Raw genomic sequence first — 19,965 nt, forward strand, 5'->3', positions numbered from 1 at the left:
CCTGCGGGGGGGGGGTGAATCGGACATCGGGGGAGGCATCAGGCTTTCAGGGTGGGGACAGGACTTCAAGGGGGAGAGGAGAGTCGGGGCGGGCGAAAGGAGAGTCGGGGTGGCCAGAGGAGAGTCGGGGCGGGCGAAAGGAGAGTCGGGGTGGCGACGGGAGAGTCGGGCAGCAAGCGCAGTATACGGGTGTGCGCGGTATATAAAAATGTCTGTACATAAATTTGTGTTTTTCGCGTGCTATACCCGTGTGCGCGTTTTACACGGGTGCACGTTATCTATGTGAAAATACAGTAATTCCAATTGTGAACTTTTTTTTGTTTGTTTTTGTTTAAAAACTTTATTGATTTAAAACTTTGACAGTGCAAAACAATTAATTGAACATAAATACTACATAAAACGCACTATTAAATACACAAGTAATATATAAAACAATCATTTTCTCCCACCCTCCTCACAATTATTAATTCAGTAAGACATATTGTGGCCCACTATAGCCCAGGTCAGGGCTTCAATAGTACTCTCAGTGGTAAGCCACCCAAAATAACACCCAGTCGTGTGGCCCGGATTGGAGCCACCCTGCAGGACCGAACTCCACACAGGAATAAAAAGGAAAAGAAAATCAATCAACAAAAGTCACTACAATTTTCCTTTCGTAGAAAAATAATATTATATTTATTTCCTTATTGTCTCAAGGTGAGTAGTCTTTCAAAATAATCGCCAAACTTGTCAGAATGTTCTTAATGAAAGCAACACAAAAAGTAGCAAACAAGGAAAGCAAATAACAGCACAAAATAAAGTCTTTAACTTGCTCTCAGCAGTGCCTCAACTTCAGCTGTGGCAGAGAGTTTAATTCCCCTCAGTCGCAGCCCTGTCTGCTCCCACGCAGGCAGTTTCAAAATACAAACATAATACAGTTCATGGCACTCACTCCACACTGGTGCCCAAAGTCCACACAAGCCTCTGGCCAGTTCCACTCACTGCCAGGTCAGGAGAGTGATAGGTTTTGCAAAATGAAGTCTTTAACTTGACTTGCCAATTCCCTCCCAGGATGTACACAAAACCTCTCCCCAAGAAAAATCACTCTCTAGCTTGCAATCAAAAATAGTTCCTAAAACAGTCCAAAAACAAACCAAGTTCACTCACTGTTTGTGGGTGGAAGCCAAATCCATCTGCATAGTTTCCACAAATTCAGGGTCATATTCTGCCAGGCTTTCCTCAACTTCCATGGACTGATCTTCTGGCAACTGTGGCTCCTCTGCCTGACCAGCCTCAACCAGCTCCATTGGAATAGGCTTGTTGCACCTGTTTGGCTCCAGAGACTCTCTAGGGAGAAAGGACTTAAATCTCCTCCCTAGTTGGCTTCCCTTCCTGTTCTCAGTTACAGGTTTAAGTATCTTGGGGCAACGCCCTGCTGTGTCAGCCCTGGCAGTGTTCCAAGGACCTCTTGGGCTCCCCCGGTGGACAGAGTTATTATCATTGTCAGGAACTGCCTGTACCTTCCCGATTCCTCCCCGGGATTTCTTTCTTTCTGCTTTTTCCTCTATCCTAACTGGGACCTGAGCAGGGAGAATACCTGGCTGGTCACAATATTATGTGATTATATTATTATAAATAAGTAATTTTAATCCTCAAAATACATTTCATTCCCCCCACCCCACCCCCACCCTGGATGTGTAAGGAAAAACTAAGAAAAGGAGAGATACATGACCATTATTGCGATGGACTCCACACTTGCGATGCACTCCACACTTTATTAAACAAATTACTAGACCCCAAACGCTCCGCCTACTATTTAAAGCTATAAATGGAGACACTAACTGTCTACTATTTAAAGCTATAAATGGAGACAGCCCAACCTACTGGAACAACCGACTAGCTCAATCTACCTCAACCAGACACAGGAGAACTCACATACTATTCACACACCCACCTACCAAAAATGTCATATCTATATGTGGTATACACATTTGCCCACCAAAAAGTGTAATTAATTCTGTCATGGCTTTTCCAATTATGTGTGACCATCTGAACAGCTATTCCCGTCATGATCAAGAAAAGACGGCTTTTATATTTATCCAAAGTAGGCTTAACGTGTAGTAATTACGGCTTCAAATTACGGGTTCAATTGTGAACTTTTTTGAGATATGGTGACCAGAATTGAACACAAAACTCAAGGTGAGGTGCATATGCTGAGCTTCTAGTATATGCAAATTAATCTCAAGCAGACTCATAATGGATACTCTGAAAACCCAGCTAGTAGTGTGGTTCCCAGGACAGGTTTGAGAAGCCCTGAACTAAGTGGTAGATTTAGTTTCTTAGGCTCCCTTTCATCAAGCTGTGTTAGGGTTATTTATTGCCGGCCATTGTGGTAAAAGCTCTAATGCTCATAGGAATTCTGTGAGCGTCAGAGCTTTTACCACAGCAGCTGGTGATAAAAAACCGTAACATGACTTGCTAAAAAGGGGCATCATTTGTTTACTTGGGGTAGATATTCAGACAACAGCAGCCAGCGTGTTTTTTTTTGGGGGGGGTGGCAACAGCGTTGTGTTCAGGTAATCAAAGCAAGCTATGTCCAGGCATCCAGCACTCTCCTAACTTGTTAACCTCAACGATCTGTATTTTCCAGTATATTGACCTTCTTACTTACATTCCTGTATTCCCGTATATGACCTTCCTATCATACATTCTTGTATATTCCTGTTAACTTCATGACCTGTACTTTCCTAAACTGTTAACTTCAATGACTTCATTGTTTGTAACCTTGATTAATTGATGTGAACCGCCTAGAACTCCCTGGGTATGGCGGTATACAAAATAAAGTTATTATTATTATTATATTGTATGGGGAGCCCTCCCAAAACCTACTGTACCCAACTGTATACCACAACAATAGCCCTTAGGCCTGCAGGTGCCACCTATATGTAGGTACAGTAAGTTTTGGTTGGATTTTGGAAGGCTCACTTGTTCCATCACAAGTGTATTAGAGGGGGATATAAACCTGGTTCCCCATTTCTATAGTCCACTGTACTGACCACTAGACTACTAAAGGAACCTGCTTGGTGCTCTAATAGGAAAGACTATAACATCTGAAGCTGTCATACAGGTTATATTTTGTTCACATCTTGGGGGGGTGAAAGGGGGGTTAGGGACCACTGGGGATTGTGAGGGTCATGCCTTAATCTCTCCAGTGGTCACCTAATCAGTTTGGGCACCTCTTTGCACGTATTCATTATTGAAACGGGTCTAACCTCAAACGTCCAAATTTTACCTTGGACATTTCTACAATGTTCCATTATTGCAGAAAAATGTCCAAATCATAAGCTGCCCTAGTCCCACCCAAAGCAAACCCCCAGCACACCCCCTTTAGAAATACTGCAGATGAAGAACATAGAAAACCGTCTACAAAATGGGTTTTGAACATAGTAATTTGAATATTTTGATGAGAAAAACATCCATCTGCCCCTTTATGCCACTTTTTGGATGTTTTTCTGTTTTTGAAAATGAGCCCCATATTATGCTACCTACAATGTCAGCACAATACATAGAGCATCTTAATAGACAGCATAGGGTGTAGGCAGAGGATTTACAGGAGTAACAGGAGTTAGATAGAAAATAAAAGTGATTAATTTAAGAAAAAGTTACACATAAAATCAGAAAAGGTATTTGAGATTGATCTCAGCTAGAGTACATTACATTACATTAGTGATTTCTATTCCGCCATTTCCTTACGGTTCAAGGCGGATTACATAAGAATTGTTATGATGCTATGAAATACATTCGGTGGATTACATGAGAATTGTCAAGATATTAATAAATGCCTAATGAGTATTTGAATATTTTTTATTTGCTATGTAGATAGTGTTTTGGCTGAAGCTTGGGGCGGGTCTGTTTCTGTTATAGAGGTTTAATGTATTTTTTGAAGAGTAGGGTTTTTGTTTCTTTTTTGAAGGTTTTGTAGTCTGTGGTCGAGGATAGCAGACTTGTGAGTTGTCTGTCCAGCTTTGCTGCTCTGGTGGTTAGTAGGTTGTCGTACATTTTTCTTCGTATGATATTTTTGGTAGGTGGATGTGTGAATAGTGTGTGGGTTCTCCTGTGTGTGGTTGAGGTAGATTGAGATAGTCGGTTGTTCCAGTAGGTTGGGCTGTCTCCATTTATAGCTTTAAATAGTAGGCAGTGGAATTTGTAGTGTATTCTTGCTTGTATTGGGAGCCAGTGTGAGTCGTGATATGCTTCTGTGATGTGGTCGTATTTTTTTTTTTAGTGAGTAGATGAGTCTTAGGGCTGTGTTTTGTATAGCTTGTAATTGTGTTATCATGGTTGCTGGGCAGGGGAGATATAGTATGTTTCAGTAGTCTATTAAGCCTAGGATTAGAGATTGTACCAAAAGTTGGAATTGTTTTCTGTCGAAGAATTTTTGAACTTGTCTTAGGTTTCTCATAGTTGCGAATGATGTTTTTAATATTTTGTTGATTTGTGGTTGCATGGTACAGCCTCTGTCAATCAGTATTCCAAGGAGTTTTAGCATGGGATGAATGGGGTATGAGATTGAGTTTATTACTTTGTTTGTTAAGGTTGGGGTTTTGCTGTTTTCTAGGAGGATGAAGAGTAGGAATGAATAAGCAAGTCCTACGATAGTATATGCAACTGGAGATTGCTCCTGCCTGAGGACTAATAAGGCATGATGAAGAGGATGTGGGGATCCTTTTAGTGCTGATTGGGAGGGGGCTTGCTAAGGGGGTAGCCTGATTAGGAGGAGAATCCAAACTGGATATGGAAACACAGTATGTTCAACTAATATACTACCAACCAACTGAGAACAAACTGATGCATAGTTCAAACATGTTTTTTCAAGACCTCAGACACCCAAGACACTACTAAAATTGTTCTTCGTGTTCTTACTGGGGTGGAATGTTCATCATTGGTCTTGTTTGTGAATGAATTGTTTGATTCAGGCTGAGATATAACAACTTGGTGTGTCAATGTATTCAAGAAGAATTTTATGAAGAAGAGCCCTTAGCTTTAGCCCGACAGCTACCCAGCAATTTCACTGCCAAGTTTCTTCAGGGGCTATGTCTCTTCATAAATACACCTCCGCCTTATTTAGCTTATGGGGTAGAACACTTGTGTTGCTCTTCTCACACCAAAAAATTTTGAACATTCACAAACAAGACTAGTGATGAACATTCCACCCCAGTAAGGACACGAAGAACAATTTTAGTAGTGTCTTGGATGTTTGAGGTCTTGAAAAAATGTGTTTGAACTTTGCATCAGTTTGTTTTCAGTTGGTTGGCTGATAGGAGGAGAACATTCAGTCTTCTAAATAACATAAGACAAATTGAAGGCTTTCCTAAATTATCCAGATAAGTTATCCAGATAGAAGTCTATGGCCCCAATGCACAAAAAAAATTCCTTGCAAGTAAGACTGGTTTTAATCAGTCTTACTTGCAAGGAAATTCCCCTGTCGATGCACAAAAGGGTTCTATGTGACTGTTATCGATTATTGGTAGCAGCCACCAAAAATTCTATGCTAATGCAATATAAGGAGCTCATTAGTATTCTGATGAGTACTCTGTGTAATGCATAGCAGGGAAATGTGTTGTTTTTGTGCAAACTTTACCGGCATGGTATGAGCTGTCACAGCCTTATTTTGCTGTCAGTGCCTGAGCCAATCATGGCCTTAGGCCCCTCCCAGTGCATCCTAGAATGCACCAGGAAGGGGAAGGCCTACCAGCAGGAGTGAATAGGCATCCCTGCTGCCAATTTCAGATGTGGAAGAGTATCAGGGGTGTCCTCAGGCAGGAGGGGATGAGGATCCCTCCTGCCGATTTCAGGTGTGGGGATTGTTGGGGTTTTCCTCAGGTAGGAGAGAGTAGGCATCCCTCCTGCCGATTTTGGGTGTGTGTGGGGGGGAGTGTCCTCAGGCAGAAAGGAATGGGCATTCTTCCTGATGATTGGGGGCGGGGGAGGGGGTTATTTTGCCCAGCACTGCTACTCTCCCTGCTGGCTGAGCTGATGGCAGCACGGTAATCCCCTATCACCTGAGCTGGCAGTACTTCCTGAAGCTGATGGCTTCGGGGCTTCTCCTGCTGGCTCAGCTGCCCTTGCACTCAGCTGTTTGGGGCTTCCCCTGCCAACTCAGCTGGCAGGGAGAGCAGTAGTGGTGGGCAGAAGAAAATTTTTTGAAAGTAGGGATGAAGGCAGAAGCTTTGCCTAGCAATTGCTCTTCTGAGCAGGCACCAGGCACAGTTCCTCCCTTTTTTTACCGGGGTTGCTCCACTCAAATAGCATGCATATACTTTGCATGCTATTCATGCAGAGCATCACTCGGGAAACAAGAATCACTCCTGCCACAGTATTTTTTACCATGGCATCAGAGCGTTGTGTATCAGGGCCTGAATGTTGTTACTCTCAGTATGTTCCAATGCTGACTGCCTTATCAGCACTGGCCAGTGTCTGGGTTTGTTTTTTTTACCTCCACAGCCGCCATTTTAAAAAAATGCTGACTGCATTGACTGAATATTACCGCATAAACTGTAAGCCCTCTGGGGACAGGAAAATAGCAACTTGTGTGTGCTAAATTCAAACCCCTTCCTTAGGTCATATGACATAGCACCTTCTTACCACCAAAAGCAAAAAAATAAATATCTGAAGTTCAGTTGAAGTTCAAGTTTGTTAACTTACAGTCTGCTACTTCTTCCCTGTCAGATGGATGGTGACTTCTTGGACACCGTGCACCCAGAGCTGTGGAGGAGGGATCCAGACTCGACGTGTGACTTGTCAAAAGCTCACAGCAGTAGGATTATCCATCCCCATGTCAAATGAAATTTGTGCCCAGATTGCCAAGCACCCAGTGGAGCTGCAGACCTGTAACAGAGAATTGTGCATGGAGTGGGTCGCCTCCTCCTGGGGACAGGTAGATACTAAACAAGCAATGTAGATCTGAAAGAAATCTATTTCAGAAGAGCAGACATCATGATGTTCATGAGCACATTAATAATTATAGGAATTCAAGAAGCAAATGAACTTGGAAAGGGGCCTAGTATTGTTAGTACTAAATTAATCACAAAAGGTACTCTGTTTTCTTTGGCATTTTCTTTAAAATATGTTTAACAGATGTTTCTAGGTATAACCCCTGATTCTCTTCACTTGTGCAACATGAGATTCAGATAGAAAGCAAATAGAAGAAACTACCCTCATTTTGTTTCACTTTTTTGTATTCTTGTTAATAGCAGTAGTTTTGTTGCCAAACATAACAGCAGGCCTGAATTACATGTAGGCCTACTGGGCAAGTGCCATGGATGGCAAAGTTATTGCCATCCTCTGCTTGTCCCTTTCCTCTGACCTCCAATCCTGCGTGCTTCACTTCCTATCTCCAGCACTCCCCTAGGATATCAGATCTCCAATTTTGATTGTACTGTTGTGATTAGAAAGTATGATTAAAGTCTGAGGCCCAGAATCTCTAAACTCACCTTGCCTGTAATGACCGATGCTAAACGAGTCTGAACCGGTTTAGCATTGAAGTAATCTAATGACTGATGCACATAATGGCTCACCACGGGCTTTTCCGTGGGATCATTGCAGCCTCCGACTCTGCTATACAAATGTAGTATAACGAGGTCATTACTATTAAAATGAGCACTCCAACTGATGCCCTAACATCGTTTAGTGATGCACAAATTGTAGTGCCGACTTCTAACAACTCGAAATTACCGACAGGTGCCGGTAAAAGTGTTACCAACAAGTCTAACAGAACAACACAAAAGAGGCACAGGTGGGGGAGTTTGGGGGGTGTCGGGAGTTTGCAGGGGATCCCCCAGTGATAGGAGGGAGTGGACATACCTCGTGCCGGATTTTCATCTAAAAGGTACAGTGTTGTGGAGGGTGTAGGGGGTTCAGGATGGAATGTTGGGGGTTTGCTGGGTACCCCGGCAGCAGGAAGGAGTGGGCATCCACTCCTTCCATGTCTTAAACCAACAAATATCCAAATATTTTTTTTTTTTAAAGTCTCCCTGTTTTACTGTATCAGCTATTTTTTCTTCCATTTGTATTTTTGCTTTCCTGACTACTTGACCAGCCTCTCTTAACTTTTCCAGATATTTTTGCCTGTTGTCCTCTTTCTGCAATGTTTTGTAGTTTATGAAAGCTAACCTCTTATTCCTTACCTTCTCAGCTTCTACTTTTGAGAACCGAAGCAGCCTTCTTTTCCTCTTACTTTTACTTATTTGCCTCACAAAAAGGTCTGTCACCCTTATAATAATTCCTTTCAGTTTTGCCCACTGCATTTCTACTCCTTCCAGATGTTCCCATTCAGACAATTCCTTGATGTAATCTCCCATCCAAACAAAGTTCATTTTTTAAAAGTCTAGAACCTTTACTTTTGAATAAGCCCTCTCTATACTCATTCAATATTAAACCGTACCATGCAATGATGCCAGATGATCACCCACTGTAACATAGAAGCACGATGGCAAATAAAGGCCAAATGGCCCATCTAGTCTGCCCATCCGCAGTAACCATTATCTCTTTCTCTCTCCGAGAGATCCCACACGCCTTTCCCCATTTGTAACCTGGTTTAGCGATGATTGTTAAATGCATGGTGAGTTTTGTACATATGGGCCTAAGTCCAGTATGGTCCCATCCTACATGGGTTCAATTACCAACTGCTGGAGCAGTTCTCCTTGTAGAGAATCCAAGATTGAGAAGAGAGTAAATTTTAAACTGGTTATACTTATATATAGATTGTTGTAGGGAATGGGACCAGAAGGTTTAATGAAGTAACTTTCTCAATAAATAGCGTGACCTTTCATTATAAATAGTCATTGAGGCTTGGCTGTTCTATAAATTCATATAATTATTTGAAATCTTTGATGACAAATTTGGGGGGTTTATAGGAACAAAACTTTAGAATAATCTTCCAATTGCACTAAGAAAAGTTTCTTCTTATTATATCTTTAGAAAATTGTTTAAAACTTTTTATTTTTAATGATTGTTAAATAAATAATTTTGTATGGATGCAATATTTTATTAACTGTTGCTATCTGCCTAGAATCTATTGTGAGAATAGTGCGGAATATAAATAAATAAGAATAGAATAGAATATTCTCACATATGGATGACGTCATCTATGGAACCCAGCACAGACAGTCAAAAAATGTACTGTCACTTTAAATCTTTAAGACCGCCCATACCATGCATGTGCTTGTGCCTTCCCGTCCAACATTGTCTTATGGGACCATCAGTTCTCAGTTTTCCGCAGAGCTGAGAAGCTGTTCCTTAGAATTTGTCCAAGCACGTCAAACCTGTATATTTTTTGGGGCCTTCCCGTTTCTTTTTTTTTCTCTTATTTTTGTCATATTTTTCTATTTTATTTCTTTTTCTTCTATGTGGTCTAAAAAAATTTTATTTTTTTACCAAATTTTTCAAGCCTTTGGGCTCTCTTAAGGCTAGATCCACTAACCCTCCAATCCGTGTGCGATCCGTGTGCGATTGGAGGCAGGCCGACCGAATCAGCAATCATCTGCATGCAAATGGTGGCGATTGGAGGCATGCCCCTAATTGACTGCACAGATTGCTAGAACCCTGGCAGTAGTGACAGGAGAAGCAGCCTCCTGTCACTGCTGTCAGGGCTTCTTCCAGCATTTTAAATTTTTTTAAAATCGGGCACATATTTTGTGTGTTTTACACATGCAAAATATCAGCCCAATTTAAAAAAAAATTAAACCCCCCTCCCTCTCCAGACAAGTGCCCCTTCCCCTCTCCCTCCCCAAATGAAAAAAATCGACCCCGCTTTTAAATTTATGGCAGAAGGGTTCCCACTCCCTCCTGCCATCTCTACTATTTCCTCCACTGGCCCACTGCACCCCGATGGGCCGACCCCTGGTCAGGCCGAGCCTGGCCGGCCCGCTGGACCCACTCCCCTCCCCCTCCCCCTCTCCGTACCTTGAAAAATAGTTGGGAGCAGGAGGGGTGCCTGGTCCCTCCTGCTCCTTAGGCCTCCGTGATATGTTCGGGAGCAGGAGGAAAGCGCAAAGTCCTCCTGCTCCTCCTTTTCTGCTGGGCTGCTTTGCAATACCGGCCTTAGGTCACACCCCAGTGCATCATCTGATGCACGGGAGGGGCCTAAGGCCCTGATTGGCTGAGGCGCCTCAGGAGGAGTCTAAGGAAGTCTCTGATTGGCCATAAACAACAGGCAGAGAGGGCAGGCAGAGAGCAGGAGAGTCGGGGGAGCCAGAGAGAGAAGAGTCGGGGCAGAGCAGTTTTTTACACAAGCGACTGCTAATGGACCCCAAATCTCTTTTAATTTTGTTATAGTGGCCCAATTGTTCCAAGTACATTTGCTCATATTTATAAACTTGGCATAAAGTTTCCCTCCAAAAGATATAATTTAATCTGTCCCAAATTTTCCAGTTTTTTTGTAATTAGCTGCATAGCCACTCCTGTCATAATCAAAAGTAATCTATTCTTACTTGCATTAATTGGACTCATGGAGGGGCATAATCAAAAGGGACGTCTAAGTCTGTTTTCGTCTAAGTCACAAGTCGTCCAAAGTAAAAAAAAACAGCCTAGGATACATTTTCAAAAAATAAGTCCAAAATTTTTTTGTTTCGAAAATCATCTAACTATACGTCCTGCTGATCTGATCGTCCAAGTCACTAAATCATCCATCTTTATACTATATTTTCTTCCAACTTTTCTTCCAAGTCAAAGCGCCTAGAACAAGCCCTGTTGGACGTGGGAGGGGTCTGTAAAGTGATGGACTGAACACCCAGACATGGCACCTAAATAGTGGGGTACCTTACAGGGCACTGCTGTGAACTTCACAAAAAGGGTGCCATGTCTTCTCCTCACTACAGCTCCCTTATAGGTCATGGTGGGCCCCCAAAACCACCTCCAGAATCCCCTAGACCCACTTATCTACCACCCTAATAGCCCTTATGTCTGCAGGAGCCACTTATATGCCAGTTAAAAAGGGTTATGGGGGTGTATAGGGGAGTGCACATGTTTAAGTATCAATGCAGTGATTACAGGGGCTTATTGGCATGGGTCCTCTTCTTCATGAGTCCCTAACCCACCCCCAAGATGGCTTAAGCGGCCAGGTGATGATGGTCTGGAGGCTGAATTTTAAAGGTGTAATTAATATTTTTATGGGGGTGGGGGGGTTGGTGATCACTGGGGTAGTGTGGGGGGTCTGTTTTATGTGTTTGCAGTGCTTATCTGGTGACTTTAGGTGGGTTTTTGTGACTTAGACCATGTTTTACAAGTTCTGTCGATCCCAGACTTTATAACTTTATACATGCTGTACGACTAAGTCTAAACCGGCCCACATCCCGCCCAACTCCCACCCTCGACACTCCTCCCGAAACGCCCCGTTTAGCTTTGGTCTGGCCTAGGTTATTTAGAAATACGTCCAAAACCCGTTTGTTATTATCGGCACTTGGACGTACAGTGGAACCTTGGTTTACGAGCATAATTCGTTCCAGAAGCATGCTCGTAAACCAAATTACTCGTATATCAAAGCGAGTTTCCCCATAGAAAGTAAGGGAAACTCGCTTGATTCGTTCCCCCCCGAGGCCAGTGGCACTGCTCTACCCCCCCTTGCCCGAAAACCAGCATTGCTCCCCCCCACTCACAAAGGCCCCCCCGTGTGATCTGCCATCCCCCCGCGATCTGGAGTCCCCCCCCCGCTCGCATCGCCCTCCCCCCCACCGCGATCCGACATCCTCCCCGTACCTGTCACCCACCCGAAAACATCACTTACCCCCCCCATCTGGCACCCGGCATCAGCACCAACGCACAAGACATGCCGGTGCCCGAAGATCTGTCGTCCTTTTTGCTGGGCCTTGAGCATCTGCGCATGCTCAAGGTCTTAGTTCCTGCTCTCTCTTTTTTCATTTCTATATTTCCTTTAGACCATTGTTTTTATTATTCTGATTTTAATTTGTTTTATGCATACATACTTTGTTTTTATTAGACTCTTGACAAAGGCTATTTTGGCTGAAACACCATCAGTGCCAAGTCTATATTCACTGTCATCAATTGCTGTGGCACCTACATTTGCTGTTATCAATAAAGACAGTTTTGGTTGACCGGCTTGAGTCCTTGCTAGAATGATCCGTTATATAAAATGGAAATTAGATTAGATTAGATTAATAAAATAAGAATCACCTCTGCTGAGTCAGACCATAGGTCCATCGTGCCCAGCAGCCCGCTCCAGCGGCGGCCCTCCAGGTCAAAGACCTGTTAGTGATCTTATACATACAACATTTTGCCCTGTATAGTATCCCTCTAACCATACCCCTCAATTCCCTTTTCCTTTAGGAATTCGTCCAGTCCCTTTTTGAACCCCAAAATCGTACTCTGCTCTACCACCTCCTCTGGAAGCGCGTTCCAGGTGTCCACCACCCTCTGAGTGAAGAAGAACTTCCTAGCATTTGTTCTAAATCTGTCTCCCTTCAATTTCCTTGAGTGCCCTCTTGTTATTGTTACCCCCGCAAGTCTGAAGAATCTGTCCCTCTCTACCTTGTCTATACCCTTCATGATCTTGTAAATTTCTATCATGTCACCTCAAGTCTCCGCTTTTCCAAGGAAAAAAAGCTCCAGCCTCTCCGCATATGAAAGGTTTTGCTGCCCTTCTTTGTACCCTCTTGAGTGTCGCCATATCCTTCTTGAGGTACGGCGACCAGTATTGAGCGTAGTACTCCAGGTGCGGGCGCACCATCGCCTGATACAGCGGCAGGATAACTTCTTTGGTTCTGGTAGTGATACCTTTTTTGATAATGTCCGACATTCTGTTCGCCTTCTTGGAGGCCACTGCGCATTGTGCCACCGGCTTCATTGTTTTATCCACCACGACCCCCAAGTCCTTTTCAAGGTTGCCTTCCCCCAATACCTTCTCCCCCATCGTGTAGTTGTACATCGGGTTTCCTTTCCCTACGTGCAAGACCTTACATTTCTCTACATTGAAGCTCATCTGCCATCTATTTGCCCAATCACTCAGCTTGTTCAGATCCCTTTGTAGTTCTTTACATTCCTCAACAGTTCTAACCCTACTGGAGAGTTTTGTGTCATCCGTGAATTTAATAACTTCACAGTTCGTCCCTGTTTCCAGGTCATTAATAAATATATTGAACAGCAGCGGTCCCAGCACTGACCCCTGCGGGACACCACTCGTGACCCCTTTCCAGTCAGAGTTGTGTCCCTTTACTCCTACCCTCTGCTTCCTGTCTGCCAGCCAATTTCTGATCCCTATTTATGCCAGGATTTTCTTGGCCTAAGCACGTGCATGTTGAGCCACTGCAACAAATGAGCAGAGTTTTGAAATAAACAAGTACACTTGTGTTTTTAAAGTCTCCACTGTTTGCTTGTTCATAGTATTGCATGAACCTGGTAGTTGGAGAATTGCATTGCATTACAGAATGAAAATTGGGCTCACTGCAGCCAGTTGTTGTCAGCGGAAACCCTATTCTTCTAAGAAGGTCAGTGTTTGCTGGACTTCTTTATTTTGGAATATTTAGGCAGCTGTCATGTCTTTTATTGAAATTATATCCTAATTGTCTTACTCGGGTCTCATCAAAGGCAGAGAAACATTCTTTCGTGTTTTTGTTCTTAATTGTATGGCCCTTCAGACCACAACCGGGCACAACGCTACCGGTTGTATTACTCTTCGTCGGCCCAATCTTTATTAATTAACCAGTTTTAAATCCTCTTTCTGCTTTTCTACATTTTTTACTTATGTCTATTATTTTTATATATCAACCGAACAGCACTTAGCCTTTATAGTGTGTCCGTCCTTCACCTCTCCCGACATGCATGTTTCAAAGTGAAACCTTTCTTCAGGGTCGAGGGAAACTAAAATAAAAATAAACTGTTCCTGTGCCTTCCTTTTTCATATGCACTAGACATGGCTTAACAACAGAACTAAGCCTCAAATCTACAGTAATATAAATTACATAATGTGAAGAAACAGAGAAAGAAGCTTACCATTTGAGGGAGCCTGTTCAAACTTTTAACATGGCCGCGGGTTGCAGTTAGGGCCATTAAATGCAGCTGGCCCGACACACACCACAGAACATATGACATCATCATCTCAGTGCGAGGCACAGCCCACATTAGACAGTACCACCAATAGGAACACTCTCATAAAATTGATAACCACTCTATTTCCTTATTTAATCCTATTGGGGCTAGAGATTTAAGTTTGAATATCCATTTTTGTCCTTTAATCGCTAAAGCTTTTTGGATGTTACCTCCCTCCCATCCTACTGTAACAGAATCAATGATTCGTCATTTAATGTCCGACCAGACATGCCCCATCAATTGCCAGTGTCTAACTATAGGAGCGGTATCACGTTCAGTATGTACCCGGGATTTATGTTCATTTAAACAGGTTTTAATAGACCGCATCGTGCGCCCAATATATATTTTATTACAGGGACATTGAATCAAATATACCACACAAGTAGAGTCACAGTTGTAGTGGTTGATCCCGGTGTCTGGATGCACCCAACCTTCACCTGCCATAGCTAAAATACACCACTGACACCTACCACATGCAGTATGATTGCCCCTACAGCGTTGGACCCACCGAGTTCTTACTTTTAACCAACTCCCCAATATTCCTTGTTCTTTTATATGAGAAGATTGCTCTCTCTGGGCAGTCCGGTACAGCTAGCCTGGCTACATGCCAGTGTTTCAGTATCACTTTATTGATTTTAGGGGAGAGGGGATTGTATTTTTGAACAAAAATTAGTCCTTATCCTCATGATATGATAATAGCTCTCGTTTCTCTGCCTTTGATGAGACCCGAGTAAGACAATTAGGATATAATTTGATTGAAGATACAACAGTGGCTTCTTTATTGTATATTGACTATATCTTTTATTGAGCCACCCAGAAGAAATTATACATAGGTAGTGTACAGTAGTTTTCCCTATATCCTGTTTATCTTGGGACTAATACAACAACAGGCAGTTTAATTCAGTTTTTATTTTGGAAACCAAGCTTAAACTCAACAGACTGAGTGCAATGGAAATGCAGTAAAATAATTCCAGGAAGTCTACAGGACTCGCGCATTCAGAAATGTGTCTAGAGAGAGAGTTCAAAATAATATGACACACAATCCGAGAAGGGGGCTGCGATACTTAAAACAGCAATTTATGTTAAGAGCAAAATGTCCTCTCAGCATGACGCTTTCCCTTTTCACACCTATTTCCTGACACTGTAGTATGAAGGAACGCAAAATTAGGAACCCGGGGGATTTTGTCTGTTCCCCTATTTACCAGAGTTATGTGCAGACAAAACATTTTGGTTCAGTTTTGGAAGATTTATCTTTTTCCCCCAACAGTATCGTAAATTATTTTTGTTCTCTATTCACATTTGTTCTCATTAAAATGATCTTTCAGTTCACTTAGCAAACTTTTAATGCAGATGCCTTTAAGGGCAGTAATGGAATTAATTTGTCCCCCTCCACCCCTACACCCATCCCCTCCTCTTTGCTTTCTCAATTATAGTTATTTTCTTTCCCCTTCATTTTCCATTCTATATTGATAGCTTTCTGGATGCATTGCTTATACAGTGGAATATCAAATAAAAGGAAAGGCTTATATGCATGTTAATTTGTAGGTTTTATGCAAACTAGAGAATGACACTGGGACAAATTTTTCCCCGTCCCCGTGGAAACTATTTTTCCTGTCCCGTCCCAGGGAGTTCTTTTCCTGTCCCTGCCCCATTCCTGCAAGCTCCATCCTCATCTGCACAAGCCTCAAACACATTTAAATCAAAAGTGTTCGAGGCTTGTGCAGTTAAGGCAGAGCTTACAAGAATGGGGCAGGGACAGCAACAAAACTCACGGGGACAGGATGGGGAAATTGAGTTCCTGCGGGGATGGGGACAAATTCTCTAATGCAAACTAAGGGCTCCTTTTACTAAGCTGCGGTAGCGTTTTTAGTTTGCGCCGCAGATTAGCGTGCGCTACCCCCGTGCTACACAGAAAAATTAATGCCAGCTCAATGGAGGCGTTAGCATCTAGTACGTGGGGCATTGTAGCACACGCTAAGCACGCACTAAAATTGCTAGCGCAGTTTAGTAAAAGGAGCCCTAAATCAGCTTTACATCTACCTACATTTTTAAGGAGCACTAATGAGCCATATGCACATTAACAAATGCACAGCCTTTCTATCTAGAATAAATGCATTTGCTCAGTGGTAGGCAAACTCATTAGTCAAAAGAGCCAAAATCAGTAGTACAACCATTAAGATTTTTTTTGAGAGCCATACTCCGTGCCCACTTGCGCTACGACGGCTATGCCAACCTGACTGACACCCTGCTCTCCTGTACGTAGTCAAAATCCATTCATGGCAGAGCCTAGAGAATGGCATGGGGAAAAATTTGTCTCCGTCCCTGCCCCATCCCTGCAAACCATCTGATCCCATCCACACAAGCCTCGAATAGTTTTATTCTGAACTTATTATATTAAAGTATAAAAAGAAACAATATTCTGCACAATTGTCAATTTATAAATCAGCGTCTTCTCCCCACTCTCTCTTCCTCATTTCCCTTCAGCGTCCTCAGCCCACTCTCTCTCCACTTCCCTTTAGCGTATGCACATAAAAGCAAGCAAGCAATTTTATATCATTTCCATTCTATTCATTCATAGAAATTAAAGTCTAAATAATGCCAGTCACATAACAAAACATGATTTTACAAAAATAATTCCCTGCACAGTCAAGCCTGCAAGGATTACTAGATATCTTTCAGCAGCTCCCCTCCCTCCCCCTTACCTTTGTGGCCAAGTCAAAATGATCTACCAACAATAAAATTTTAAAAAGCACAAAGCACACTGTACGCAGAGAAAATGTTAATTATCATTTATATTCCGCGGGTTTTCAAAGAGGTCAAGGCAGATGACTTTATGCAATGTCACCTCAGTAACAACTATACAAAAATAGACAAATATACCCCCTCCCTTTTTACTAAACTGCGATAACGTTTTTTAGCGCAGGGAGCTGCACTGAATGCCCTGCGCTGCTCTTGATGCTCATAGGCTCCCTGTGCTAAAAATCGCTGTTGCGGTTTAGTAAAAGACATCACACGAATGGGTAAGGGGGAAGAACTACAATTTAAAATAGGAAAGCAGAAGAGAAGGAGAATACAAAAAATGTAATGTTGGGTCTATTAACTTTGACAGGGGTATTATATGGTACATGGAAGATCAATTAGCGGTATCTATGAAAAGTCCTCCTGCCTATAGAAGCTAGAATCTTAAGTGCGACCCTAATAGTAAGGTCCCTATTTACTAATACTTAGCATATGACAAGTGTTATCATGTGTTTTCTGCTGAAAAGCCCATCCTATGCAATGGTCTTTATGACAGATAACATGTAATAACACCACTATATTATGCTTTAGTAGATAGGGGTGTAAAATGGTTAAGAGTATGTGCCACTTCCCCTGTGAAAAATAAATCTATAACAGGTTGCCTAGGATGGCACCTATTTCAAACATATTCTATAAAAGAAATAGGTGCCTACTTTTCATATAGAATTCTACACCTACCTGAGCCCCACAACCTATTTGTCAACTTATACCCAGGAGCCATAGGATCAAATATAGTCCTGGTTGATGACCAATCTAATATAGCTTTCTTGTGCCTTATATTCACTATTGAGAATGGATTATTTTTAGATCACTCTTAGTCTGGCCCCTCAACCAAGACTTGTCTGGCTTGGGAGACTGTCAGCATAGCTGTTGCTCTCACTGAGGTATAACTTTCATGGAAATTGATTTCTTAAGATAAAATTCTATCTTCATTTCAGAAGATATTTTTAAAAATTACTAGCGAAAGTTAGCAGAATTCTTTAGACATACAATTATTCTTGTATTGCATCTCAAAAACAGTCTTCTAAACTATAGCTTATACTATATATTGTGAAATTATATCTGAGAATCGCGTAACTCAAATATTACAGTTGTACCATAGGATGTATATGTTTGCTGTTTGTACAGTCCTCTTGATGTAAACTGCTTAGAACCAATGTGGTGTGGCAGTATACAATAATAAAGTTGTTATTATTATTATTCTCCTGAAAATGGTTTCTTCTTTATTTACAGTGTACAGGACCATGCATTGGAACAAGGTTGGCACTACAGCACAGACAAGTCTTCTGCCAGTCAAGAGACCGAACTCCTGTATCTTCTGAACAATGTAGCACTCTTCCAAGGTACTATAGAACTATAATAATATGTATAGGTATATACAAAACAAGGTTTGGTATGTTCTTATAATGATACTAGTGTTTAAGCCCATTAGATTAACGGGTGCTAGAATAGATGTGTAGACTTAACAGATCACAAAATTTAATGAAAACTTACCATGTGAGCTGTCTGTCTTTTTTTCTTTCTCTCTCTCCTTGGCCGCTGGCTGTCTGTCTGTCTCTCTGGCCCCTGTCTATCTGTCATTCTTTCGGTTTGTCTTTCTCCCTGGCCCCCTGTCTGTCTGTCTTTCTTGCTTTCTCTCTCCCTGTCCGCTGTCTTTCTGTGTATGTCTGTCTTTCGTTCTCATGCGTTGCCTGCCTGTTTTTCTGTCTCTCTCCATGGCCCCCTGCCTGCCTTTCTTTCTGTCTCTCTCCTTGGCCCCCTTCTGTCTTCCCCCCCGAGCAAACCAAGATTGCTGCCTGCCCCCCAGCACACCCCTTTCCCTCTCCCCCCCCCCCCACTTCCCTGTGCAGCAGCAGCATTTCCATCCTATCCTTCCCTGTGCAGTACCACCCCTTACCTGCTCCCCCTGTCCTGCATTAGCCCTTCTCCCTTCCTTTTACCTCCCCCCGTCCAGCAGCACCCATTCTGTTCTCCCTGTCCTGCAGTAGCCCTTTACCCTTCCTTTTACCTCCCCCTGTCCAGCAGCACCCCTTCCCTGCTCCCCCTGTCCTGTAGTAGGCCAGCCCTCAGTAGTATTTCTCTTCCCCCCCTCCCCTCTCCTCCCGGGTCTCACACAGCCATCAACAGTGCAGCATTCACAACTTGCTGCTCCTGCTTGCTTCAGTCCTTCGTCGCTGCCGGTTCCCACCTACTTTCTTTTTGCGTGAAGGCAGGAGCAGGACACCACAGCGAGGAGCAGCGACTTGAAGCCTCCCTCTCTGCCCTAGGCTTGAAGCGACATCGGCAATGGCAATGCTCCTCTTACCACCGCAAATCAAACCACCACAGGCTCCACCATCACGCACGCCCCGCAAATGGAACAAGGCACGGAAGGACAAATCACAGCGGCAGGGATCACACCGTTTCAACTGCACATGCGCGGGTAAGGGTTTATTATATTAGATAAATACTTTTATACTGCGGTTATCAAAATAATTTGGTTCATTGTGGATTTACAAGCTGGTATGAGGAAGAAGGATTCCACTTTGTGCACAACTGGACGATATTCTGGGGGAAGAGCAAGCTATTCAGGAAAGATGGACTCCACCTCAGCGGAGACGGAACGAGGCTACTTGCAAGCAACATAAAGAGAGAAATTGAGAAGTTTTTAAACTAGGAAGAAGGGGAAAGCTGACATTCGACCAAAAGTCGATGGTTCGGGAACTGGTATATCCAGAGGATACCGTGCAAGAAGTTAGTGGGATAGACTCAGTGGATCATGGACAGGACAGAAATCCGGATGGCTCGAAAGAGACGCAAGAGGGAAGAAAGTGCAAGAAAGTAACATGCTGCAAACTCAAGTGTATATACATGAACACAAGGAGTCTAAGGAACAAGATGGGTGAATTAGAAGCTATGGCACAAAAAGAGAACCTTGACATCATCGGCATCACGGAAACATGGTGGAACGAGGAAAATGTCAGGGACACTGTGCTACCAGGATACAAGCTCTATCGCAGAGACAGAGTGGGTCAAAAAGTTGGGGGCATTGCCCTGTACGTCAAAGAGAGAATAGAGTCTGCCAGAGAGAACACGCCGGAAACAAAG

The 19,965-nt window shown here is 42.9% G+C and overlaps 1 protein-coding gene across 4 annotated transcripts in view; it reads left to right on the top strand.

Annotated features, from left to right (window-relative positions):
* Positions 1 to 19,965, top strand: part of ADAMTSL1 (ADAMTS like 1) — a 1,156,072-nt gene that overhangs the window by 1,122,839 nt on the left and 13,268 nt on the right. For all 4 annotated transcript variants that reach the window (XM_033920627.1, XM_033920609.1, XM_033920600.1 and 1 more), the window contains 2 exons: positions 6,709 to 6,916; positions 18,112 to 18,221. In XM_033920627.1, coding sequence (XP_033776518.1) covers positions 6,709 to 6,916; positions 18,112 to 18,221 — 318 coding nt within the window. The remainder of the gene's footprint in view (positions 1 to 6,708; positions 6,917 to 18,111; positions 18,222 to 19,965) is intronic.

The sequence above is a fragment of the Geotrypetes seraphini genome, chromosome 1 (assembly GCF_902459505.1).
Source record: "Geotrypetes seraphini chromosome 1, aGeoSer1.1, whole genome shotgun sequence".
NCBI classification, from domain to species: domain Eukaryota; kingdom Metazoa; phylum Chordata; class Amphibia; order Gymnophiona; family Dermophiidae; genus Geotrypetes; species Geotrypetes seraphini.